The 27,253-nt window shown below is 40.6% G+C and overlaps 4 protein-coding genes across 7 annotated transcripts in view; 1 reads left to right on the top strand and 3 right to left on the bottom strand.

The window, feature by feature from the left end:
* Nucleotides 1–205: 205 nt before the first annotated feature.
* Nucleotides 206–11,989, bottom strand: cfap52 (cilia and flagella associated protein 52). Its single transcript, XM_062387130.1, has 14 exons — nucleotides 11,837–11,989; nucleotides 10,521–10,720; nucleotides 10,162–10,298; nucleotides 9,934–10,062; nucleotides 9,746–9,845; nucleotides 9,428–9,544; nucleotides 8,946–9,046; nucleotides 8,661–8,831; nucleotides 7,667–7,815; nucleotides 7,310–7,455; nucleotides 6,693–6,844; nucleotides 4,886–4,988; nucleotides 869–980; nucleotides 206–581 (listed from the first exon to the last, which is right to left on the bottom strand). The coding sequence occupies exons 1-14, from the start codon at nucleotides 11,895–11,897 to the stop codon at nucleotides 400–402; spliced, it is 1,860 nt and encodes a 619-aa protein (XP_062243114.1). The 5' UTR covers nucleotides 11,898–11,989; the 3' UTR covers nucleotides 206–399.
* A 1,152-nt stretch (nucleotides 11,990–13,141) lies between these two features.
* LOC133953308 (zinc finger protein OZF-like) lies at nucleotides 13,142–16,351 on the bottom strand. 3 transcript variants are annotated; one of them, XM_062387181.1, is made up of 3 exons: nucleotides 16,151–16,351; nucleotides 15,324–15,380; nucleotides 13,142–15,218 (listed from the first exon to the last, which is right to left on the bottom strand). In XM_062387181.1, exons 2-3 carry the CDS (start codon nucleotides 15,370–15,372, stop codon nucleotides 14,116–14,118), a joined length of 1,152 nt encoding a protein of 383 aa, XP_062243165.1. In that variant the 5' UTR covers nucleotides 15,373–15,380; nucleotides 16,151–16,351; the 3' UTR covers nucleotides 13,142–14,115. The 3 variants fall into 3 exon arrangements, with proteins under 3 accessions (XP_062243165.1, XP_062243166.1, XP_062243164.1); XM_062387182.1 differs by having other exon boundaries at nucleotides 16,214–16,351; XM_062387180.1 differs by having other exon boundaries at nucleotides 16,232–16,351.
* Nucleotides 16,352–17,092: 741 nt separating this feature from the next.
* On the bottom strand, nucleotides 17,093–23,070 carry LOC133953258 (TBC1 domain family member 24-like). 2 transcript variants are annotated; one of them, XM_062387075.1, is made up of 11 exons: nucleotides 22,834–23,070; nucleotides 22,416–22,621; nucleotides 22,042–22,303; nucleotides 21,837–21,953; nucleotides 20,538–20,954; nucleotides 20,209–20,448; nucleotides 19,853–20,008; nucleotides 18,419–18,482; nucleotides 18,204–18,302; nucleotides 17,758–18,067; nucleotides 17,093–17,672 (listed from the first exon to the last, which is right to left on the bottom strand). In XM_062387075.1, the coding sequence occupies exons 1-11, from the start codon at nucleotides 23,037–23,039 to the stop codon at nucleotides 17,497–17,499; spliced, it is 2,253 nt and encodes a 750-aa protein (XP_062243059.1). In that variant the 5' UTR covers nucleotides 23,040–23,070; the 3' UTR covers nucleotides 17,093–17,496. The 2 variants fall into 2 exon arrangements, with proteins under 2 accessions (XP_062243059.1, XP_062243061.1); XM_062387077.1 differs by having other exon boundaries at nucleotides 21,837–21,950.
* A 1,464-nt stretch (nucleotides 23,071–24,534) lies between these two features.
* stx8 (syntaxin 8) overlaps nucleotides 24,535–27,253 on the top strand; it is a 39,181-nt gene continuing 36,462 nt past the window's right edge. The window contains exons 1-4 of the mRNA XM_062388741.1: nucleotides 24,535–24,661; nucleotides 25,283–25,382; nucleotides 25,504–25,598; nucleotides 26,700–26,810. Of these exons, the coding sequence (XP_062244725.1) occupies nucleotides 24,645–24,661; nucleotides 25,283–25,382; nucleotides 25,504–25,598; nucleotides 26,700–26,810 (323 nt within the window). The 5' untranslated portion in view covers nucleotides 24,535–24,644. The remainder of the gene's footprint in view (nucleotides 24,662–25,282; nucleotides 25,383–25,503; nucleotides 25,599–26,699; nucleotides 26,811–27,253) is intronic.

Here is a 27,253-nt window from a genome sequence, read left to right as displayed (position 1 = left end):
GCTCTTTGATGTTAATAATATATTCCCGTGCCTTGACGTGTAACTTCATATTTATGTAAAGTGTCGCTTTGTGGAATCCCACCTATTCAGCTCCTGGGGGGGGAATATCACAGAAGAGACTGCACTCCTCTAAAAGTGCAATCTCTTCGCTTCTGTGTGTGATGTCCCTTTACTCCTGAGAAAGGAACCAGCTTTACACACCTGCTGTAATTGATGCTGAATGTAAATATGTTTATTTCCTTACTCTGAGAGTGTAACAACAATGTAAGAAAAGTAAAACCAGTTTCTCATGACAGTATTTGCCAAGCCAGAGGAAGGATTACAGGAGAATGTGATACATTTCAGTGGGAATGTGGTGGCACTAGATTCAAAGTTCCTGCTTCCTCATGGAGTGTCACATTAGGGGGAAGAGGGATGAGGGAACCTCCAGCGGAGAACGGCTCCGTCTGCGCTGGTGCTGACTAAGGTGCGGTTGTTGGAGCACATCTTGATGCTGGTGATAGTGACACCATGAGCCACCCCCACGTGTGTCACTGTACCTTGCATGTAGTCCCACACCTTCACCAGCTTGTCTTCTCCACCTGGCGTGGAAGAGAGAGAAACGGAGGAGTACGTTTGAGCTGAGCTTGTGTTGTAATATTAGACAAGGACGTGAAAACAAAAGCTCTGAAGAGATGAAAACACTCAATGTATAGGTGTAAAAAAGCCTCATAAAAATAACCCGAGATAAGACAATACTGATTCAACTATAATCCAGGAGCTTGGGGACTTGGTTAAATTATATTAATTGGAAATGGATAAATATACACATAAAGTCAATTGATAAAATGAGCAATGTAACAAGCAGCAGAGGTGTAATGAGCCATACCAGTCACAAAGTGTCTGCCGTCCTGGGAGATGTGCATGGCGTTAATGGGCCCAGACTGGGAGCCCTCCACTTCCCTTATGGTAGCACCTTCGTACACGTCCCAGTAGGCAACCTGAGACAAGCGCAAAGCACACATAAATGATAAAATGTTGATGGGTTCATTATCTTTATTGTTTATGGATGTCAAGGGAGAAACAGTTTATATGTATATGTTAGGTACGATGTACACTGTTATTGTGGTGCCTCATTTCTTCACTGTTTTTGTAGCGTAGAATCGAATTATGTATAGTAAAGTGAAATAATATAAGACAACAAAGAGGAAACCAAATAATGTAGATCGTCTCCTAGTGGCTGACTGCAGTATGGGTCATAAAACCCGCTTCCTTCATATTAATGGATGGAACATGGTCCAAACTAAAAAGTGAAAGTACAAGTCAAATTCTGCTTTCTGTCCCTTAGGCCAGATCTTATCACACTGATGTATGTTTGAGCTACACAGACGATAAAGCAGATGACAACTCCTTGTTATGGTTTTGTTCTATTACATCATCACATACAGTCTGAAATATGCAACATGACACCTTAAAACCGAACTTCATTATTCTCACTCTGTATGGAAATGACCAGGTCTGTGGTCAGATTCTATCAGCCTGTCAGACCCAACTTGTGAGACATGTTTGCTGATTTCAATGAGATTCAAAAATCCCTGGGGCTTCACAGCTGCCAAAGTATCACGTCTCACAAAAAGGCACTTGTTAGCTGAAGTTATTTATAGCACCAGCAGCAGAATCATCATGGTACAGGCCACAAACAAGGGTTCCTCCCTGTATTTACAGTAAACCACCAAACTGATTAGATCTGAAAAGTATTAAGGTAATAAAAGGTAAATGAAGAGGCCAGATGGATTCACAGGGTTATCCGATAGCAAAACACACATCAAGTGTTTAAAGTATCTTAAAACCAATTTAAAAATCTAATTCAAATCTATAGCCTAACTCACATGATGCTAATAAACAGTAAACAGTTGTTGACTATATGAAATTACTAAGAGGAGGCATGTGGAGCTTCATATATGTTGGATATACTCGAAAGTAAAACTTTGAGAGCTGCTCAGACTAAGCTCAGGATTTCATTCCTCTAGAAAGTCCATGCCCATAATGCATTAGAGGAGGAGAAATGTAATCTCAGACTGACATATCGAATACTGTTGGTTATTTTGGAATGAAAGAGGAACAAAAGGCTCAGTGGGAAAAAAAAGGGAGGTTATTTATAGTTTCAGAACTGCAGAGTGATTCTCAAAGCAATAAGCTGCCCTTTTAAGCCACAGGAACATTTCTGTGGGGGCTGTTTGAGTCGACAGTGTTTCTCTGCCTCACACTGCCTCTCTCAGACTGACGATATTAATATTTCCACAAAATAACTTAACAAAGCATAACTAAGAAAAATACACCAGTCACCTGCAATGGGAAAAATGATTCATCGTGAACAAAAATGGAAAGCTCTTGCGATCTTTTTTTTTGATTTGTATGAATCTGGCTTATTTGCCTCAGATCAGAACAAACAGTTCAGAGCTGCACAGATCATGCAAATTCATTCCGCTGAGGAGTGTGTTGTGTTTACTATCATGGGACCACTTAAGCAGTGTTTTCAACAAACAGCAAACAAAGACATACCTCCAAAAAACACCACTACATAGCTTCTCTTTGTGTCTGGGAAAATAATGTTTACACAAAGGATTCCGTATAAATACGAGTGTGCTAAAGATGACACTCCTCATTCCTCCACTATCTCAACTTGCGTCTCTTCCTCCATGGCCGCCGTCACAACCTTTACCTCCCTCGTCTCATCTGTGCAGCAGCTTATTAGAGACCCGTGCTTGTGTGAGTTGTCTGGAGCCATCTGTGTTCCCTCCACCTCGGCCTGGGAGTCTGGCCCTCAGCCATCACACTGGGCCACCAGGTAAATTAATTACATGCAGCGAGCGGGAGCAGGTCTTAGAAGTCAGGGCCGCTGTTGGTGCAGCTCATCTTCTTACTGGGAAAGACTTGAGTACAGTCTGCTCAGCAAGAGAAGCGACATCATTAAGGCCGGAGGGTAATGAGTCTATTAAATGTGGATTTAGAATGAGGCTCACAAAGTTCTCAGTTAACTACTATGAACTGTGTAAACTGCTGGCTATGGCACTTTATATTTATTTGTTTTTATATCGATAGGAGATTGTTACAACTATGTGATATAATATATGAATTGTTTTCATTGTTACTTTTATTTCACTTTAATGCACCAACCAAAGTAGCACCCTAAATGTCATTGTATTTTAACCCCCACCACGGAGGCTATGTCTTCATTGGCTTTTGGTTGTTATTAAGTAAGATTACACAAAAACTTAAGAAATAATGCAGAGATCTTTAAGAAGAAAATCCTTCATAGGTATCAATGTATTTAACAATTTATTTAATTACTGTATGGTAACAAACATTTGTCTTTGTTTGATGTTTGCGGAACATTTCTGTGCACATGTATCTGACACATGTATATGCAATATGTTGATAAAATGGCCGCTCAGCCTCGGTGGAGGTATGTGCTCTTTGGACTCCCTTATCGTTACAGAATACAATGACAATAAAGGCTTTCTATTCTATTATATCTGCTATTTTACGCTAGGCATCAAAACTACATCACGACTCACCAATCAAACATTAAATCTATTGAATCTAATTATATCATTCCTGACCATTAGAGGAGAGTCAACACCACATTGTTTTCCTCTCAGTGCTCTATCAAACTAGAATATCATTCAGTAGAGTGTGTATGTTTTCAATGCACCACTGTTCCCCTTCACTCAATCAAGCTGCACCTATCTGCCCCCTCTCAAATCTTCACCCCTCGGTCCTTCCTTGTATCAATGAGGCCAGCTCAGTAGGTTTTGCGTACATTTGCAGACAGACAAACAGTAATGAAATATAAACTTCCAGGTGGAGGTCAACATGCATCATCGTCGTTCCCAATTTCTCTTTCTCCTCATCCTTTTCTTAGCCGTCGATTGACTTGCTCTCAAACTCGTTTAGAAACATGCAGGGATGCAGTTGGAGTAAGGAGAGAGAGGCAGAGAGAGAGGGAAAGAGAGAGAGAGGGAAAGAGAGAGCATTGGTATTTGTTTTCCTAGACAGAGCGCCTGTGTCCTGGGATGAGCAGATGGTGGATCTGGCTGCCGCTTGGGTTGCATAGGCACATCCGCGGGAAGGCACGAACACCACAGCACTCCTCTCACTCTCTCGCCTCTCCCATGAATCCCTCCTTCTCTCCATCTCTCTCCGCTCGCTCAGCACATCCACAGCGCTGCGTTAATCAGCACAACTTGTCCTCGCCTCCCAGTGTGCGGGGGGAGGCGGGGGGGGGCAACCGTATGGGCCTGGTGTGTGTGGCGGGGGTTTAAAGGGTGCGGATGAAGTGCACAATCAAGGAAATAAGCATTTCACTCTGCCACGGCGAACTTGTGACCTTATGTAAATAAGTGGTGCTGAGTTAATCACAATGTCTCACAGAATAACAGACTTGAAGGGGCTGAGTGTTTTTGCCACAGTGACGAGCAGCCAACACGGTGGCTTAATTATGTTGAGCCCAGAAACAAATTAGGAGCTTTTCCAGCTAATCTACAGTGTGTGTGCTCGTGCAAGTCTGCTGATCTTACAAGAGAGACAGGCTTTTCACTGAGTGGAGATTATAACGACAATAACAGCATAATGAGATATCTAGATTAGGATTGTCGAGTGTCAGTCTCTTTGCACACAGAGGGATTTTCAATCACTATGGTTTTTTTCCTGCAAGGGATAAGAATTCTCCCTAATCAGCTCTTACATCCCAGTGCTTAACACCAACCAAGACCAATACATGGCTGGATTTTTTAGATTAATGTAATTGATTACTCTAGCTGGGCTCTACAATACACCAAGATGCTTTAAATCAATCCAGTATTCTACTCCACTTTAGGTACTGAGTAAGAGTCCGGACACTGACCTTTCTGTCGGTGCCACTGGTAATGATCTGGTGTTCCTCAGGGTGGTAGCACACTGCCTTACACATCGTGTTGGTGGCCATCATCTGAAGACTCATGAATCGCCTACAGGAAAAGAAGCAGAAGAGCCAGAGGATGAGGTTAAAGAAATTCCAGAGGAGGGTGTTTCACAGGTGCACTCATAATCTAGAAAAATAATCTATTCGGGGGGTGTCCGCACGAACTGCCCACTTCAGTTTACTGAAGACGAGCCATGTCAATGGTTTGACAGTTGCCTCGCTTTCTGGTTTTCATCCCTTCTGTCCAGCACCTTCTGTTAATCAAGTTTGGATGTGTGTGCTATGGTACACAAGTCATTCTGTATAGTTACACATTAATCTAATTATAAGAAAACACAACAAAAAAAAAACTAGTGTATTACAAACACACTTGCAGAGAAAACATGCACACACACACAAACCACAACAAAATGTCCTCTTCGTACAGAGAGATTATTGTGTCAGTCCAGATTCATTTAGGCCAAGGGTGTGAAACCTCCAGCCTCTGGTCCACTTGCGCCAATGAGACAATTTGATTACCAGACAAAAACAGACATCAACAACAACATTTTATTTTTTCCGCCATTAAATTTGATGAATGTTTGCAGAGACAATGTTACACAGGCAGCTTTTCTAGTGAACAAGCTAAGACGCTGAGACACATGTAAAACTGAAGGAGCCTTTTTTCTGCTGCGGAGCTGCAAGGACTCGACAAAGTCAAACTGTGCATCACTGCTTCTCTGCAAGAACAATTTAAACCTGCTATGATGTCTGCATATGCAAAACTCCTTCAGGCCTTTTCCTGCATGGATGAAAAGTGAACAAAAAGGAACTGAACTGAATTAAATGTGGAAGCAGCTGACGTGCCTGACGACCCTCAACATGAAATCATTGTGCTGCAAAACAACGACAAACTCCAAGTTCGAACAACAACCTCCCTCTGCTTGAAATCTATCAAGTTTATGTAAGGCCTGAAGATTTACACCCTCTGGAGGAGACGAGCATCTTTGTTTGGGACAAACTACTGCTGTGAGCAGTTATTTCAAAACTCACACTGAAAGAAGCCCCCCCTCAAACCAGACAGACCCAAACCTTGAAAATCAGCTTTGCCAAATAAAAAAAAAGACAGGACTAGTAACATTTAAAGAATGTTAAAAAATATAAGTGGCCCTCGATTGTGAAAAGGTTCCCCGTCCTTGTTGTAGGCTCTTGTCTGTCTAATATTATTTTCTCCATCAGCTTGTTAGTAATGAAAAAAAAAAAAGCCCCGGCTGAAAACAATTCCTCATCTCATGAGGTCATGTGATACATATTCAAAAGTGCATTTTTTGAGGTATCCCCGTGATCACATGATACTGATGATGTAATCGTCATAGTAGAAAATAGTGTAGTGAAACATTATTTTTGCATCCAATAAGAAATTCCATTTTTACAATGCACTGCCAACATACAGTGCATGCAGACTCTCCATGGCCTACTCTGATGCTTATTATTCTTATCAGACATTTTGTATCTAATTAAATATCTTTCAACTCATGTCCTCTCAGCTAAATAGACCCAGCTTAGTGTTATAAAAACTCTAATTTAAGATTCACCCACATTGAGGTTGTGGGTGGAATTAACATTTGACCAATGAATCAATCACAGGCTTGTATTGTATTTCCTAGAACCACTAACATAAACTAAATATGAATTAGAAAACCCAGGAGAGGACTGTAGTCACTAATTTATTGTGAATGAAGATAAATACAGCAGGAGTTCTTCTACTCACACAAGGTCCCAGATGATGCAGGAACCATCCGTGCTGACAGAGACACACTCACTGTCGTCGCTCTTGATTTGGATACATGTCACAGAGCCTTTGTGCTTTGTCATGGTCTCCAGCAGTCGATGGACTTGTTTCTGCAGCTCCCACACACGCATCTACAATAGGAGAACCCATTAAGCCTCTCAGGATACGCTTGTACATCAGATATTATTCATATTAAAATACTCCCTTGTCTTTCTTTCAGGGATTTGTAGTGCAATGGCATAGTGCAACTATAGGCTGTCTTTCTTTTGTAAATCTGTCATGATGCAGTTTCAATGTATTGAACACACATGTTAAAGGATTTGTGTGTGAGCACAATAGCCCTGCATCTTTACCATAATAATAGATTAAAGCAAAGCAAACTTTTGAAAAACTTTATTTAAAATGAAAATGTCCAGAAAGTAATGTCATGAGTAACCAGCTGTTTACTGAACATCTATGAAGGGTTGGTGGTACAGACATGTGTTAATCTGTTTATTATCATGCTATTTGGAGAATTTGAATGTGTTGCTTTGTTTTTCTTTTGACTTGAAACTGAATTTTTAGTTTGAAGCATTTCACTATTAATGACGACTGACCTTTCCGTCTCCCCCTCCACTGACGATCCTCGTGCAGGACCTGGTGCCAGCGATGGCTGTCACCTCCTTTTTGTGTGCATTGTCAATGATGAGCATGAGCCGACCGCTTTCTGGCCCAAACACACGAATCGCACCATCGTCCCATGCTGGAAAATAGAGACATCATTTCAAAGCCATCTGCCATCATAAAGATAAGGTGATTTTACAATGTAAAATAGTATTATATTAGCAGAGGAGTTAGTGGTTCATGCCCACCAGTGACATATTTTTAAACAAGGCTGAACTACAGTTCAATTCAAGAAACAGAGCCAATAAGCTCCAGTGTGTGGTTCACAGATATCTCTCCCTGATTCTCACCACTAATGATGCTTTGTCCATTAGCCATGAAGTCCAGGGCATTGCAGGTCTTGTTGGGTACAGTAATGCACAGCAGCTCTTTGGGGTTGTCAATGTGCCACAGCTTGATGTCCTGCTCAGAGCAGGTTCCAAACAATTCAGAGGTTCCACTGACAGAAAAAACATTTTTTAGTGAAGTGAAGGTGGGTTATAACCAACTTTTATAAAATAATACTAATTGATTAGAGGCAACCTTAGTTTTTCTAAGCTCAAATGAAGTGACATGGATGAGGCATTCATATGTCACCCTCTAGTGAGCACAATGCGGTACTGAAGTTATGCACAAGGAGAAATTTTAAGTAAAAAAAACACACAAGGTCAAGTTGTTTTGCCAAGAAAGAAATACAACTAGTCATGTTAGAGGTTTAGGAATCATCAATATATATACATTTCCCTTGAATGCATATCGTTGACCTACAAGAGGAAGGATTTGTGACTGGGAGGGAATTCTTCAGCCAGGGGGCAAAATTACATAACAAAATGCTGACTGGCTGAAAACGTGTTGTGATCCTTACTGAAATATTTGCACCAGGTCTATCAGACTCTTAATTAGAGGCAGTCCAATACACGTTGGTCTGCTATTGTCTGCTTGCAAAATTCCACTTATCTGCATGACAAGCTTGAGAAAAACAGCGAATTACTTTCGACAACTAATGTGAACAGATTGAAAATGCGGAATGAGACAACACACGCCAATGCAAACTTATAAAATACAACACATCTGAAGTGGAAACTATTTGATACTTCTATGTTTGGAGGTTGTATTGACATTTTGTGAGAGGCTTTTATGAATACAATTGAATATAATATAAACAAGACTGAATTTAAACAGTGCATGACATTTACCAGTCAATTATTAAACCTGAAACAAGGCCAGTAGCCATTTTACTCTCCGGTGGGATCATTAACTGATGACTGTGACTCTTCCACTCTGAACTCTCTGTCTCCTACTTACGAAGGAATGGCTACGTCCTTGACAGCACTGGTGTGGCTGCTGGACACGAGTTCAGCTTTGAAGTCCACGTTACTGATGCGGTACATCCGAGCCGCCTCTGTCCCAACATAGAAATGGTTGTCTTCTCCACTTAAAGAAATGGAGGTCACCCCCTTTTCCACCTGAACTTTCCTAATGTGGGAAAAGAGATCAAAATAAAGCACTAATGTGTGTGTGTGATTGTGTGTGTGTGTGTGTGTGTGCGTCTGTGCGTATATGATATAATGATATAGTTGTTGGACTCACTTGAGAATTTTAAAGTTAGTACTGGAACACAGAGTGATGGTACCAGATCCAGATCCGAGAAGAAGGTCTCCAGACTTCAGTATTTTCAGGACACTGACACCCTGCACAGAAAAGGAATTACTTTAAATTAGGTATTATGTACACAAAGAATGTATTACTTCTCAAATTTGTAGTTCTTTGATGCAAGCTGATTGATCAATCTATCAACAAAGGTTTGGCTGAATATTGAAGAGCGGTAAGAATAACCTAAACCTACAAGACGTTTCACCTAGAGACTAAAGGCTAAAAGGAGCATACACACAAATGGAGAAATTACTGCTGCTGATCAAATAAACTTCACAACATCATCCATTGCATATATTTTTCCTAGGAGCGTTCAAACAGGAAAACAGTATAAGCAGGATATACAAAGCAGGAAACATGACAGTGCAAGTGAACAACAGCTGAAATGAGCTGTGTTGCCCCTCATGAGGCTGACTTACCAGGCTGTATTTTGATTTAACTGGACCACAGCTACTCAGGTGCCTCGAATTCAGGTTGATTTTCATTATGTCTCCACTGGTAGTGCCACAGAAAATGAACTCATCGTCCTCTGAGATCTGTGTGATACACAAACAAGTCAACCTGATTAATGCTATCATATCTAGTGTACTGTACGTTTTTTTTATTTCAATTGTATCAGCAGTCAAACTGACAAAAGCCATTAAGCAAAACTCAGATAAACATCAAAGTGGTTCAAAGTAGTTGAATAAGCTGGATAAAAAACATGATGTGAATGAAAGACTCTCACGGCCTCGTACCTCTACACACTTCACCATCCTCCTGAGCTTTCCTGCCTGGCAGTCTGTGGCTGTGATCTTCCGGTTGGTGAGGTTCAGCTCCCAGACTCGCAGTGTCTCGCTACCCCCCCCCCACCAAAAACAAATATTTAATATTGTTGCAGATACAAACATTGAAGCCAGATTAACAGGGAACACCATTCACTCACTTCCCAGCTGAAACAAAGACGTGGTCGTTGGTGTTCGAGTACTGCAGAGTGAAGGTGTGACCAGAACTGTTCGCTGAGGCTGGGCTTCCACACATGAACTGCTTGGTCTCAATATCCCAAAGGAATATGCTGAAATCACACAGAAAACACACATCACACACTCAACAAAATTTAGAATTTGTACATCTGATTCAATTTACAAGTTAGTTAGCTGGCCATGATGTTTACCGGCCATCATCCTGACCCCCGAGGGACACCAGGTACTTGTCGTTCGGAGAGAAGGCCAGCGCCTCTACCTTCGCCTTGTGGAGGGTCAGCTGGGCATGGATCGTTCGCTCTGTATAGTCCCAGATAATAATTGGAGCCTAGGGAAATATGTAAATAATTATTCTAAATGTTCTGATGGATAAATGTTTTTCCATCCTTTACTTTGAAAGGATTCAAGCCCACATTGTGTTAATGCAAACAAAAAATACTCTTTCCTTATGTACCACACATCAAATAGGATAAATTAAACAACTAATTGATAGATATTGGAATTCAGTGAGTTATCCTAATCCATAATAGAAAGGTTTACATTATGTTACCTCAAAGCCCATGAAGTTGACCTGTCCAGAGGCAATAAACAATCCACTCTTGGACACTGAAATACAGGATATATTGTTTGTGTGTCCGTGGAGGAACTCCTGCTTGCCATCAGTGAGACTCTTCAGAATGACCGTGGATCCCAGAGGATAGATGAGGTGCTCTTTGTCTGGGTGTACGTTCAAGCCAGAAGACACGTGTCCTGATGAAATGAAAGGGTGGCATGCTATAAGATTTGACATGTTTTTATACAGAAAGTGACAACAAAGTAAACTGTTTGCGATCATCATTGGTGATACTGTTCTTTGTGCCTTTTGAATAATTCTGTCAATAGAACCCGGTCCAAACACAACAAGCAAATTCTAACAACGGGATGCATGACAGCTAGAAGACTGAGAGCATCCTGACTGGCTGCATCACCGCCTGGTATGGCAGCTGCACCGCCCTGAACCGTAAGGCTTTACAGAGGGTGGTGAAGTCTGCCCAGCACATCACCAGGACAGCGCTACCATCCATAGAGGACCTCTACACCCAGCGGTGCAGGAAGAAGAGCAGCCGGCTTATTAAAGACCCCTTTCGCCCCAGCCATAAACAGTTTTACCTGCTGCCACCTGGCCGACGGTACCGCAGCATCCCGGCCCGCACCACCAGGCTCAGAGACAGTTTCATCCCCCAGGACATAAGACTTTTAAACTCCTCTGCCTGACATATCTGCATATTTGCACTTCTGTTGTTTTATTTTCTCCTCAGCTGTTTATATATATTAAGATATATATACATTATTTTCTATTTTAAAATTTGATATTCTATTTTATTCTATTTTATACTATTTCTATTTTATTGTATTGTATAGGTTGTAATTACTTGAGCATTGTTAGAAGAGAGCCTGAGACTCAAGCATTTCACTGCCAGCGACTGCTTAATGTTATTGTTGTGCATTTGACAATACAAATCTTGAATCTTGAAATCTTGAATCTTGAATCTTGAATCTTGAATCTTGAATCTTGAATCTAGCAGCAAACTGGAAGGTCGCAGATCCGATGGCTCTGAACTGTTGGAGATGATCTCCATGGAGGGAGCAGCATCTAATCTTATAATGAGGAACAACAACTGTGGAGGGTAACAGCCATAGACTGTATAGGTCACAACTGACATTGTTCATTAAATACCTATTTACCCCATGATCCTGAGTAAAGCTCCTGAGTTAACATGGATGACCAATCTTCCCTTATTTATGTATAGTTTCATGATCAAACATAAGCATTAGCATTAGCTCAGCATCAACTACAAACCGTTGGAAGTTAGTTAGAAAACTTACCATTGAAGCCAATGACGGCCTCCAGTTCAAGTGGAGTGACTCCTTGTGTTTTATCAGCCATGGCTACTTCTCCCTTCTCGGCCTCCTGTTGAGTGTAAAGATTCTTTGTGAGGCTGCTGTCATCAATAGAAGTTCATTTATCCAGCACAGTAAAGTGTCTCACGGCTCAGATCGCTCCTGTCCTCAGTGAGCCGCAGTGAGGGACAAACTCCAATGGTGGCTTGTGTCCCCAGACGGTTGCTAGGTAACGTCAGTTTGCGAGAGACACCGAGCTCACATCGTGGCAGCGGCAGCTCGTGGAGGCACTTCCGGTTTCAACAGGAGCTGCCACTGATGTGTAAAGGCAGCTGCACTGTTTGGAGGCTGAGAGCAACTAAAGCTGTTTGTGATGTGTGATAGATACTGGTTTATGAAATCATACTGGATGGTTCATTAGCTCTCATCAGATCCATAGGATCTTGGTCTCTAAAGGTAAGAACTCAAAGACAGTATCAGTTACAGGGTGACTGGTACTGTGCCTGAGTGAACCGTTTTTATTCTACATAAGATGCTGAATAACTCCATGATGCACGGAGATGTCACTGCTCATGCAGCCATGTATTGACGGAAGCTGTACCTAAGTAGATGGGAATACCTGAAAGGAACCAAGTTTTAGTAACGGTAGGACCAGGCACACTCCCCATTTATATTTATACTCTCCAGACTGAATAAATATATTCAGGATTGTTGTGTTACAAGAAGGAAAAGAAAGACTCACAAAATGTTACTTTCGCTGCATATAAACTATTAACAGACGATTTACTATCATAACTTGACTTTTGAACAAATGTTTCCTTATAACAGGATCTCTGGCCTTCTCGAAGGACTCTTAGTTAAATACACTAACATCCATAAGTGCATTTAAAATACTCATTGTTAGTCCTTCAACTTTAAGATATTATTATGAGTTATGAACTTCTATGGTGTAAAAGCATCAGTGCAGACAGAGTGGCCACTGCCTTTACAAATCAGTGAGTTTTTTTTATTGCCACCGGAAGTGCCTCGACGAGCTGCCGCTGCCACAATCTGAGCTGGTACACATTCACTTAAAAATTGGAAAAGTCTACAGATAAAAAAGATAAAATAAAAATAAATCTCTTAACATTGTCCAAGAAATTATTTCCATGTGTCTCTGCTACTTGATTTGTGAGCTGACAATGCACAAAAAAACTGAAAAGTAAAAAACTAAACTCCAAACGTAACGCGACACTGTCTGTTAGTAAGTTGGTAAAGTTCAGGGACACAATGTAAAGAATCTATACAAGATATGGTATGAAACGATTTTATTGGTGGCTATGCTTTCTATAAGAAATAATGGTCCAGGTAGATTTTTGTGGGTCAAAGTTAATTTCACAATTAAAATCTAATTTGAGCACATTACTTGAATATGTATCTAATACAAACAAGGCCCATGGTTAATGCTATTACAATGGTGACTGGCAAAAACTGTAGTGTAAAGAACTTCAATGGGTCATCGAGACTAAACAAATACAGATCATTTAACAATTACAAAGTACAGCCGATGATATATGCAATACGCTTTATGAAAAATCTAATTGAAATGAGAAAGACAAAGTTCGATATTCATTTTAATTATACACAACTCGTACCAGAGGAAAACATCTGCTGCACTGAACAGTGAGAACCGTTGTTCACTGTCTCAGTGAAGCTGATGCACTTCAGGCCAGGGTTCTATCTGCCATCTCATTGGTAGGTGTTTCCCAAGTGTAGAGTCAAATAAAGTTAAATACAGTGTACCAACACCTTTCTGCTCTGGCAGTACAGCATTAACCATTTGGCACAAGCTGAATCCAAATAATAATAATAATAATTTCATACATTAGTCAAAAAAAAGATTGAAATATGATAGTGTATGAGATCTATTCTATGCTATTTTAAGACAAATAAACATTTGTCATGAGAGGAAGAGGTAAACAGAGCTACCCAGAAACTGTGCTGGACAGAACAAACACCTGATCGGTGTTCGTCCAGGGTTGGGGAACCTTTATTCTCGGCAAACATTCATTTCTATTGCCAACACAGATCAATAAAAATTGAATGGCAGAAATGGACCTTCAGGATTGTATCATAAAGAATACCGGGAGAAGCGAATCGGAAACACCATGCTAAAGATTTCTGTGAGCAGCAAAGTGAATCATTACAAACATTTCAAATTTGTTCTCAATTCACCACAAATTGGCAAACTGCTAACACAATGTTCTCTCCAGTAAAATTCCTTTTCAACTACTGGGAATCTCAGAGGCTCCTTCCAAACTTAATGTGTCTTTGGACATCTCCGTAGACGTCTGTCCATGCGTGTGTGTCCTCTGGTGTCTTCTCAGAGAATGGCTCCATGAGAACTTGCGACCACAGGTGAGGCACAGATAGGGTCTTTCTCCCGTGTGCGTCCGCTGATGTTTTGTCAGAGACTTGTACCGGGTGAAGGTCGCCCCACATTCATTGCAAATATACTTCTCTGATTTAATGTGAACGTTTTGTTCGTGCTCTTTCATGTTGCCCAGCTGTGAGAAGCCTTTCCCACACACCGGGCAAAGATGCGGTTTCTCCCCCGAGTGGGTCAATTTATGAATATTCAAATCCTGACGAGAGTAAAATCCCTTCACGCAGATAAAACACTTGTACGGCCGTTCCCCTGTGTGCTTCCTCATGTGTCTTTTGAGCCCTTCTGAGCGGGAGAAGCAACTCTCACACAAACTGCATCTGAAGGGTTTCTCCCCGGAGTGGGAGCGGGCGTGCCGACGGACCTCCGAGGCCTTGAAGAAGCGCATTCCGCAGTCCGGGCAGCAGTGGGGCTTCTCCGGTTGCTCCTCGTGTGTCTTTTCATGTGCTTTGCAGTGACCTGACTCGGAGAACCCTTTCCCACAGATGGAGCAGGTGAAAGGCCTCTCCCCCGTGTGCATCCGCTTGTGACGGATCAGCTTGTTCAGTTTACTGAACGTCTTCTTGCAGTATGAACACTGATGAGGCTCTTTCGGTTTCTTCGAGTGCGTGCGCTTGTGCCTCTCTAGCTTTGAGGGCCTGTTGAAGATCTTTCCACAGTCGGGGCAGGGATGCTTGTTAGTCCTATTGTGGCAATTCTGGTGTCGGGTCAGCTTCTCTTCTTGAGTGAAACTCTTGTCACAGTGCTGACACTGATGAAGAGTCTTAGGCTTCCTTGTGTGCACAGGTTTGTGCCTTTCTAGCTTTGATGGTCTGTCGAATACCTTCCCACAGGTGGGGCAAGGGTAACACTTGTCTTTAGTGCTGCTAGCTGGCGGCGTCGAATCCTCTGTGTCACTGCAGTCTGATTCTGAGATTTCGTTCACAGAGATTTCTCCAGAACCTGATGAACCATCAAAGAGAAAAGAAAAACCTCTTAATACTTTACTCAGTGAACTGGGTGAACATTCACATTTATTGGTAGATATGAAGAAGCATCAACACTTACTCTCCTCTGAAGATTCTGTTTTAATGTCTGAAGCTGTGTCGGGGTCCATGACTCCAGCTTATTTAAGGACAGCAACAAGAAAAACTCATTAGTATTGTACAGCACTGACTCAATGTTCTTCTCAGATATATCTACTGTAGCCCGAGCGATGCTAGATATCTTTTAGCTGATAGATGTAAATATTGAGGAGCTGTGATATTGATGGACTTTGTTTCAACATAAACACAAAAAATGATCAGCAGTGTTACGGCTTCATCTGCTTGTATTTTTGTCTCTGAGATACATGGTTAGAGGGACATTTAACAGCTGATGTATTTATATACACTTTATAAACAGGTGATTTTGCAGATGGCAACCAACTGAGATCCCCCTTTCACTCTTCTGTGTTACTGTACAAAAATGGTGGTGGACGATGGGAGGTGTGTTTTCAAACATGAAATCATTAAATCTCTCTACTTTCACGTGACTTCTTAAGCGTTGGTTCTTTTAACTGTACATCAGAAGTGTCGGCTATCCAAGATGTAATGCTAAACCATAACATGCATTGCCATTAAGGATGTATGAGATGCTGTTATAGGGAGCGCCTTCGATTCCAGGCCAGTCAGAGCTGATTCCGAGCTGATCGTGTAAACATGATGTCCCATCTGAACATTAGCAGAGCAGCTTCTGTGCTAACTGATCTTTAGCATGAATCCCTCTCAGGGTTAACGTTAGCTGTGGTACCGCCGCAGAGGCTTTTAAACGGAGGGTCGGTGAGTGTGTGTTCGGAACACACGCATGCACACAAACAGACCTGAGCAACACTAGCTAACTTAGCCGAAGCTAACCTTGTCGCGTTGGCTCAGTGACCCTTAAAGGAAACGAACAGGGCCTGCGAGCTGGACTCCCACCTCTCTAATAATCCTGACAAGCAGCGGCTGTCACATCTGTCTCCCGCAGCGCTTTACACGGGGCCTGTTTCATGTGAGAACGAGCTAATGGCTGCGGCTCGCTACATCGTAAACTGCAATATTCTCCTTCCCATCCTGGTGGGCGGACACCCAACGAGTTTCTGTCTGTGATTGGTGGAAGCTGAGGTTCTCCCCGGATTTTTAACCAATCATCACTTTAATGTATGAATCTAACCCAGTCAGCGACAAGGTAGGGGCAGGTCATATATATATATATATATATATATATATATATATATATATATATGTTATGCTATATAATGTGAGGAGTTGTGGGTTTTTATATGGACTGCGGTTTGTGTGGGCTTGAGATATCCTGCATGATAACTACACTGTATATAACGTTATATATGAACTCTTATACCATCTCTTTGTATATAACTGTATACGTTTTGCAGTTTATACATGATGCCCTCAAATACCCTGTGTAAAATCTTATAAAGTGTTTTTTTATTTACATTTTGTATAATCCTCTTCATGCACCACTTCACTGCTTTGTGCTCTGTTATTAAATTGTGCTAAGAAAGTGCACAATTCTTTTTGATTAAAAGATTATTAACCAAGTTAAACTGAAAACAGATACTTTCAAACCATACACTGATTCGCAGCCCTGGTATTTTTATTGTTGACATTGTTTCATTCATTTTTGTTATCTGTGCTGGATTATTTACATGTTTGATCTGATCCCCAACCCCCCAAACCGGGCACTCACTTCCAACAGCATTAGAATGCAGTTTCATACAGTATTTTCGAAATACATACGTTTACACTCAATATTTCTAAACTCGTTAAAAAGTTTCAATTTGAGTCCATCAAACAGTTCAATTTAATTTAATGTTCAAAGTAATTACTTCAACATGTTAACTTAATATCATGTTTCATCCTTCGATCTCTGATAAGATGCTGAGGGGTTTTGTTTTGGTTCAGTTTCTTTTAACTCCTAACACTTTATAATTATGCGAACAACTGTGTATGCAAGCTTTTAAAGCTCAGTTATATATGCTATACAAATGAACTTGACTTGCAGACATCAAGTCAAGTCGAATCTCCCTCCATTGCCTCTCAATATGTGCAGAAATTAGCATTTCTCAAAATAAATAAGACAATAACATAAAAAAATCCAGTCCAATGAAAAAGCATCAGCAAAAACTGGTTCTGCATTGAGAGGCAAACGTTACACATTTACTACTCTCCCTCTCTCTCGCTCTCTTTTTTCGTTTTTTTTACTGAGAGGGAGAAGAGTGGGAAAAGGAAATAGAGTTCTGGATGCCCCACACTTCCAGGGACTGGATCTTGAAATATCCCTTGCAGAGTGGGATGCTCTTGAATGTGTCACAATGCTCTGTGTATCCTCCCTCAAGGTTTTCCTGCAGGCAGAGAGCATGACCCCCATCGCCACCTATAAGAAGAAATAAATACATCAGTACTCACAGCTTACAGGCCTATGTGTTCTTCTAGTCTGATAATATCAGCAACTGACATACCAATGATGAGCTTTCGGTCGTTTCCTGCTATGAACATGAAGGCTTGTTGTCCCTTGGGCCTCTTTGGCTCTTTAGCAGTCGTGGGCTCCTCTGACGGGGCAGTGAAGGGAATGGTCAGGTAGCTTGGGTCCTGGGGGGTCCCGGCAGGACAGGTCAGATTTGTGGTGGCTGTAGCGTAGGTTATTGGCGACTTGCCGCTTATGGATACCTGGGAGGGGGGGCTGTTGCTGATGCGAACCTGCTGTGGGGAAGCTCTTCTGGTCATGATGTTGATCATAGCCTCCTGGTAGTGCTCCATGCTGGGACGAAGCTGAAAGAGCAATCACATTTCTATTTGACACTCAGTTCCAGTTTGAAAGGCATTCCAGTGAATTACAGTGAACACACTGTATGAATAACTATGAAGTTAACCCATAAATGATCTTATTTGCAGGAGTGTGTCTCACCGTGAAAACAAAACATTCCCCAGTTCCAAAATATGTAAGTCCCTCATGGTCATGTTTACTTCTTTCTGTCATGTCCGTTGACAGGAAGGCCCCAAAGACCTGTGGAATGAGAAAACGTATATTTTATCACAACATAAAATGTATTATCATCATTATTAGCATCAAAGCATTTAAATGCTAATCTGAGATTAAAGTGTAACAACACGTCACATTACCTCTTCATCGACAGTTTTGATCATTAACACTGCTGGTTCGTGTCCCTCCACATGAGAATAGAGTCTGTGTGAGAGAAAACATAAGCAATTTTTCAGTTGGCCAATAGAAATCTGTAGATATGAGGCTTTCACAGACATTTTGGAATCAGTATATATATATTTATTTTACAAAATTTCACTCCTGCGCAGGAGGTGTGAATTTGAGCATGTTAAAGCCCCCAAAAAGCCAAATCATTTGCCTGAAAAAAAATAAAAATAATAACAATCCTTACAGTTTCAATAGGGCTCACTGTCTGTCATTGCCTGTCAGTGCTCGTGCCCTAATGAAAAAATAAATGCATGTTTACTATAGTTTAAATAAAGTTGTTTAATCTGTCAAATATCATGTTTGAAAACAACATCTTAGAAATGATTGTCAACTTATTTATTTAATTGGTTAATTAGTTATTTTGTTCATTTATTTATTGGTATCAACATTATGTTGACCTAATATTGGCATTGGCCCACAAAAGTCCATGTCAGTCAAGCTTGATTATTAGATAGATAGATAGATAGATTACTTTATTCATCCCCGAAGGGAAATTAAGTCTTCATAGCAGCCGGTACATTTGAATACAATGAAATACAATACAATAGAATAAAATATAAAATATAAAATATAAAATATAAAATATAAAATATAAAATATAAAATATAAAATATAAAATATAAAATATGAAATATAAAATATAAAATATTGCGGTAGAAAGAATAAAAACAGAAACACAAGATAAATAGGTAGATAAGGTGCAGTGGCAGTTGATGGTAATATTACTGATGATATGATGGTAATGTTATTGTTAGACAGTATATAAAAAATAGTACAGTATATAAAGTATATAATATATATTTATATATGATAGTAATTATACCAATATTATAGCAGTAAATAGCAGAAGGTTGAAATTTAAGATCTTTTAATGTGAAATTTCCGAACTCAAACAAAAATGTTTTTTTTAAGAGATTATCATTTCTTCAAGGCAGCATTTGATTTCTTTAATTTACTACACAGTGTGTCACAAAAGTAATCGATGGCTAAACACTCATGTAGGTAGTATTGGTTTCAACTTCAGGCAATTGTGTACATGTACCTTTGCCACACCAGTGAACTGTAAGTCACCTGGCATTCTCACTCAAACTAAACATGTTGACAGTGAAAACACAGTGCCTCTTTCTGTTGCGTAACTAGTGCCTGGAAAGGGCTGAGACAAGGTGTCCAGTGGTTATTGATCCATGGTGACCTAACCTCATTTAATTAAAGTATGGGATGACAAGATAGAAAGATTTTAACAGTGGAAGAGTCCCCTCAGGTCATTAATCATGTCTGTAACAACAGCTTTTAGTGTCATTGATAGTTTCTCAGCGGGATTATATCATTTAATAAAAGATCCTTACGAGGCGAGGCTTCTTCCATGTTCAGCCGTACTAAACAGCCTAATGGGACTGAAAAGGGCAAAGCGCTCGGGTATCCAGGCCCAGACGACTCTCATCTCGGTCCCTGTCACAACACTGGAGCTGAAGTTTGAGAAGTCCACTGTCTCCACCGTCTGCCTTTGGGAACATTCAAATATAGTAATGACATGAGAAACGGGGATTCAAATTGGGTCGGTTTCAACATTTGAAATCACACATAGCTTGTGCCTTTTCACAAATATGCCTGTTTATCATAAAAGGTTCTGTACATTACATCAATTTCATTACAAGATACTACTCCCTGTTTCTTCTCTACATCAGTTTTTGTATGAACCAACCTGTTCTGGTGGATGCTGACACCTTTTTGCATGAGAGAGTCCTTGTTGGCATTGAACAGGAGGTTGAGCTCTCTCCGCGTGGCCATCGGGATCCCAAAAGCCTGCTCTAGAAGCTTCTCCACCGTGCAGTGGCGAGCGACGTTCTGCACGAACCTTTTCATGTCCGTTCTGAAGTCCTCCACGTCGGCCACTCGAGACGACACGGACACTTTGTAGAGGCCGAGCAGGGCCAATGCCACCCTTCAAATTGAAAGATTGTGAAGGTGTGGTTATGTCATGAGGAATCATATTGTTGTCGGTATTGTTGTGAAAAAGCCGTAGCTGCAAACCTGTATAGGACCTTGTAGCCTTCCAGGAGGTAGACGTCCAGCACTCTGATGGCGTAGGTGAAGGGAAGGTAAGCAAAAATCCACATGATCCAGTCCGAGTAAAATTCAAAGAGGTTTTGATGAGAGCTAGCAATGAGCTTACGGATGCCGCGGCAACACCTGTTTGCAAGGTCGCCAAAGGTCATACAGGAGGCGCGGTACATGAGGAAGCTCTGGTCGATGTAACGCTTGTTGGGGTCATTGTAAGTGATGAGTCTGGAGACGCTGTAGAAACACTCGGCTTCATCCTGGCTGAAGTGGAGGATGAGGGAGACCAACGCAGGCAGGATGGGGCAAAAGTTCATGTCCGGGAAGTGTTTCCCGAGGCAAAGAAGAATCTTCTTAACAGAGTTCAGCCCAGTTTTGTTCAGACAGTATCTGCAAGGAAAGAGCAAATACAGCAAGTATATATTACATGTGATGTGTCAAATAGATTTTTTAAGGCCATAGAACCATAAATAGCCAAAACTCAAATCAGCTCTGTCTTTTCCTGACCTGGAAAAGATTATGCATGCCTTTGTCTTCTCACGCCTGGAATACTGCAATGTACTTTTTACATGTACCAGTCAATCGTCAGTGTCTCTTCTTCAGTTGGTATTGAAAGCTGCTGAGGCTCATATTTATCCAATTCTTGCCTCCCTTCATTGGCTGACAGTTAAATCCAGGATTGATTTTAGGATTCCTTTAATTGCTTTTAAGCTCAGTGAAGTCTAGCCCCTAGTTATATTACAGAGCTGCTAACTCCCTTTAAGCTACAAATCGTTATCTCAGATCTTCTAACCAACACTTTCCAAAGTCAAGGCTGGTAACTAAGGGTGGCCAGGGTTTGCTGAGGAGATAAGATTTGCCAACACTGTACATATAAAACACATTTTTATATGTAAACCATTTAATGCTTGATTTTAACTGGTTCTTTGCAAAGCACTTTGTGACCTTGTTTAGATAAGTTTTATTATTATTCAGACATCATAATCGCTGAGACTTTAATGTAAAAGTAATTGACAAATATGACAGAGAGCAACAACTGAGCTGTGGCACTTTTACATAATCACTTCTTTCTTTAATACCATAATGGTCACTAAACTCTTCTGATCAAAATCTTGCTCAGGGCTGCAGTTATATTGAGAGTTTATGGAATAATTTTGTAATTGATGTCACACAAACTTTTTTTTCAGGAACAGCTTCATTTATCATCATGTTATAAATGTATTACAGCAAAATGTCCAGGATACATGAACAAATGTTATACCAAAAGAGTACCTGGGTATTTCTTCTCCCTCCATGTACTCTGGGACTGGGTGGGGGCTGATCTTCTGTTCTCCAAAGAGCTTCTTAGCCAGATCATAGTAATCATCTCTGTCTGAGGTGATGGCCCTGCTGCAGATATCACATCAGTCCACATTCAGATGATTTGACGGAAAGGTAACATATTGAATTTATGATGTTCAGTGTGCCTCAACTTTACCTGCAGTTGATGCTGTGAATGATGTGATAGTAAGCCTTGGCCCTCAGTGTGTGCGGCATGGCCCAGAATCCCTCTCGGCCCATAGTTTTCAGCTGCTGGTGCTCGCTCCTCAGGATCTGCTGGTACCTTTGCGCAGCTTCAGGGTCGATCTTCTCCCAGTCCACAAACTGTCCATACTTCATTCCCGAGTTGGAACTAATCTCCCAGTTGTCCGACTCGGAGATAGTTATCATCGACACTGACTTGAGATTGCCTTTACTGCCTACACAAGAAAAACATCCATACATACCTTAATTTGTATTTTTCTAAACACCGTTTGTTTGTGTTGGTGGAATTTTCAAATATCACGTCATTATAAAAGATTATTTTTGTACCATTAAGTTCTCCAGAGGGTGACACCTTGTTTGGTTTAGACTTGGACTTCTTGGCTATGACTCGAACACCGGCTCCATCCTTGTCTTTATTCTCCTTTTGATGTAGTTGTAGGGAACTTGCTCTCTGCCTCAGAGGACTGAACCTGTTGAAGTTTCCCACGTCATTGTTGCTGCTAAGCTCTGGTGTCTCATAACTGTAAAAAGACCTGTTGAGCAGTTGATGCAGTGTTAATGATCTATTCAATAGTACTTATACTCTTTTGTGTCTGTGTATGTTTTGTGCCATGATCTGTCTTGCAATTTTGCTCCAACACTAAAACACAAATCCACACAAATGTAAGTAAACAAGCCTGCTCATCCTTGCTCCAATAACTGACATGTTTCAAGTTTATTTATTTATTTAAAAGCAGAAACATACCTTGAGCGAGGTCTTGGACAGGTTTGCTCTGTCTGCGTCTGCACACCACAGTTCTTGTTTTCCTCTGGGCTGTAATAGGAATGAGATCTGTGCCTGTTTCTTCCTCCTGTGATACAGTCCAAGTCTTGTTCAGAGGACGTGTGGAATGAAACCGAATTCATATTTCCACAATGGGAGAATTCGGGTGTTCTCGAGATGTCAATCATGTCCGGACTTCTTCTTCAAAGAAGAGCAGGTTTGAAGGTAACGCGTCTCCGGGTATCTCTTGCACAGAGCGAGGATCAGGGCTTTATAGAAGCCTGTGGGCTGTGGCCACGTGAGACGAGCAGGGTTTGTTTGTGGTGATTTGAGTCACGGAGAGTGAACAGCGTCTTTTTCTGAGAAAAGAGCCTTCCATCTCTGGCCGTCATGCACAGTGAAATCAGGGTCAGATCCAAATTACAAAAAAACAACAATATCCAGATCATATGACAAAACACAGGCAACTTTTTAATAAAAACAATGACGTGAAATGTCCTTTAAATAACCTTGCACTAATAACAATGTTAATAACTGTTTCCCCCCTAAAAGTTACACACAAAACAATCACCTGTTTGCTATTGGTATTAACACATTGCATGATTCTGTTTTTTTAAACTTGTTTTTTTCCCCAGCAAAATGTATCAAAACATTCATTAATACAAATAAGGTAGTCGATAAGATCATGTTGTTCTTTCTGTGGACCTGCTACCGGTGTCTCATTGAAATGCCAACTGAATCTATTCTGAGAAGTCTTCTAAAGCTTATTATTATTCTACACAACAGATATGTGTTTTGATCCAAACACGACTACTGTTTGGTTGTGAAACATAAAACCTCCACACGTCACGTACTTATATCATATGTGGGTGTCACATGTAGCCGAGTTGAAAACAAACTCTCAAGCCTCCAGGAGTGGAGGAAGCATGCTGTCATTGCTTTAAGTGAATTTACAACTTTATTTTAATTTTCTGTGTCACCTGCCATGTTGGTCAGAGGCTTTTAAACAAAAATGGAGGCTCTTTCTTAAAGGTTGACTTAATTCACACCTCATCAATTAAAAGAAGAGGAAGAATAGGGCTGTGTGCAAGGAATAAATGCTCACAGTATACTGCTTGTCTCGACTGCCATGCATCATGAACTGTCCAGTTGTGGAGTTTGAGTCTCCACAGAGATGATTTACATGTCTACAGATACCGATCGTCAATGCTTTGATAGGATAGGCCTTTCAGTTTAATCACATGTTCAGGTTAATAAAGGCTCATTAAGGTATTAAAAACATTTGTTCCTTTTTTAGCTAAATGTTAGAGGTGCAGTTGTGTTTGACTTGTAAATGTCTTCCATAAAGCTTCAATCATGTTACAAGTCACTTTATACCATTCAAAGAAACTCACAAAATGAATTGCCTGGCGCAAAATAAAATAAAATTAAACAAAACTTAATTTACAAATTGCATTGTATTTCCTCAGCATAGTGGCTTTAATTGTTTTTTAAAATATAATGTTTCTGTTTGAGAATTTGGTTTCTTTGTTGAGATTGTTCCATAAACTATATCTATATGAATATCATGTCAAATTTAAGAAATTGAATCGAGTGCACAACATTTCTTATTTAATGCTCGATTTTAAATTGTTTTGCAAACCTTAAAAAAAAAAAAACGTGAGCCTGGACTCAAACGTCCATCTCCTCTTGCCGTAGTGACGTCACACCCAAACAAGCCCCAGTCAGCTGGTGGTTTCTGTCGGATAGTGCGAACCAGCTGGATTCTCTCATCGTAAACCACCTTTATCACAATGTCTCAGGATCTGTGGTACGTGACGAGTCCGACGGCTGTGATACTTTAACCCGACTGTCATATGTGCGACTTAAAAAGACGTCCACAGCCCTGGAAGCTCCTCTTTCTGTAGCCTGTTAGCCAGCAGCAGCTAGCTCTTCCCCATAGACTCTCACGCTAACGTTAGCCGAACACAACGACTTGCAGCTTCAACAAGACATTACACACTCGTCTTTGTTCGTGTTGTAACTGACCGGGACAAAGTTAAGCTTTTATTTCTTCTCTTCGTGTTCAAACTTAGTAACGTTACTAGAGTCGAACGAGAGCAATGGAGCAATGCTACAACTGTCACATGATGAATGGGACGCAACATTATCTCTCCGATGCTCTTAAGGAAGTATTGCTTAACAAAATGGAGCTAGAGGGGATATACTGCAGTAGGTTCAAGATAAAATACATTTCAGGTATTTATAGGTTGCACTATATTAGGAAACACACATATCTTCCCCTTGCACAACTCTAGAGATTCACTCCTTTGTTTTCTTCATCGTCACATGAATCACCTTCTTGCCTCCTGTGTTATCGTTGTGTTTGCTTGTCCTAACACAGTGATGGCTCTGTTTTCACGACCCCTCTGGCCCGCTCTTTCACTTGTAGGTTACAGAACTACGATGCCACTTGTCGCCTGGCACAGGAAATCGCAGAAAACATTCATGAGCGGAACAGGCAACAGAGGACAGGGGGAAACCCCGCGAAGGTGAGGTGTTTCCTTCACAGACAAAGTTCCACCGAAAATACAATTGTCTTCAAATTTCTCCGGAAATAGTCAGGTTTGTCTTAAAGTCAGTCAGTGTCATTGTCTTTTCTTTTCTTTTCAGATCAACATGACGCTACGGGCGTCACTGCAGAAGCTGAAACAGAATATTGCCCAGCTCAAAGAGGGCTTGTTGCGAGCCTCCTCATCTCGACGCATGTATCCTTTCTTTGAAAAAAGGGGTGGAGGTCATGAGACCTTCGCTGCAGTAGAAGGGCTTATGTTGCTGAGGAAGTTTTCTGATCGAGTGAAATGACCCCAGAGTTATTTAAGTCACAGCCATGATAAACGTTGGTTGAATTCTTTAAATGATAAGGAAAGGAGCTTCAATGCCTCATATTTTATAACTATTAGCATAAAATACAGTGACTTATCCTTAATGAAAGCAAAAGAGAAAATTCCTTTAAAATTTAAGGGAATGCACTACTGTACTTTCACCAGGGCAGACGCACGTAAACAATAGTCCAACTATACTTGTGACATGACTCCCAACACTGATGAATGTTGCAAAACTTTCTACAAATAAAGATTTATTCTCATGTAATCAGTTGAAAAACAAGCATATTAATTTCTTGTTCATCATAACCATAACAACATATAGAGGCTACATCAACATTGTGTCTCTCACAATCCACATATTGTGGAATGGAGACAAAAATGTACTATCTAACAAATGTTGTAAAAAGATAAAAACCACCCGTCCCAGGGGACCACAGTATACTTATGTTTGAATATAGTTTCATACAGTTTTCTAACCCTAACCCTAATCCTTATTGAATTCTTATTTGAATGGCTTGACTCGATCTACTTGTTTATTTCTTGAATGTTATTATATTATTTCAACATCTTAATCCTGTTTGGTTGTTTTTGTTTACGATTTCATTGTCAACAATATTTCATTTCCAGGTATGCAATTAATGGTAAATGTTCCCTGTTGAAAACTTGAGAGGTGTGATTCTGTTTTGGCCAGTCAACCTTGACCTTTAATTTGAGGCCTACATCATTGCGTGTTATAGATAAACCGATTTTTAGACAAAGAGTGTAAAAGAGACTGTATAAGCTCCACAATTTTCACCTGCAGACCATCACAACATGTTGGGATTGAGGTTTCCCTCACTTGCAGTAGCAGTTGTATTCCTATAGAGTGCATCAGAGTGTTTTAGAACATGTCTTAAAACCCCAACACCTGAACAGTTTTCTCTCAGGAGGGTTTTGTAAGTGATGGTGACCCTTTGCATGACCTTAACACGACCTCTTCAGAATGCAGTCAGAAGCTGACAGGAGGCAGAACCTCATCGATGACCTGCTAACCAGAGAGAAGCAGGTCAATGCCACCTTCAAGGGAGACATCGCAGAGCCAGAACCTACCAGGTATTTAAATATAGGCAGAACATTTAATCTTAAATAAGAGGAACAACTAGATGTTCAGATCTCACAAAGCATTATCTGCTGTCATGATTGAGATTGCACCAAGGACTATATTTCTTCATTTAAACAGTTTGAAAAGTGTTGAAGGTAGGAACTTGGTGAGTTATGCACAGAAACAAAGCCAGGTTGCAGTCTGTAATTGTGCACATAGATGTTTGTCAAAAAAAGCAATGGGCTTTAATGACAAGCTTTTTGTTTAATTGGTTCAATAAACTCCTGGAATATTTCCCCCTATATGTCGCTGTCGAACAGTATTCCCTTTCTGAGATCTTCTTTAAAAATGTAAAATCTAGCACTGATTGCCCAATTAAAAATAATGAATCCTCCTTCTCTTGTCTATCTCCTTGACCAGAAAGGTCATAGGCTTTGTTTTCTCCCAGTGTTCA

This window comes from Platichthys flesus, chromosome 5 (assembly GCF_949316205.1).
Source record: "Platichthys flesus chromosome 5, fPlaFle2.1, whole genome shotgun sequence".
In the NCBI taxonomy this organism is placed as follows: Eukaryota; Metazoa; Chordata; class Actinopteri; order Pleuronectiformes; family Pleuronectidae; genus Platichthys; species Platichthys flesus.
This window is presented reverse-complemented; position numbering and strand designations above follow the sequence as displayed.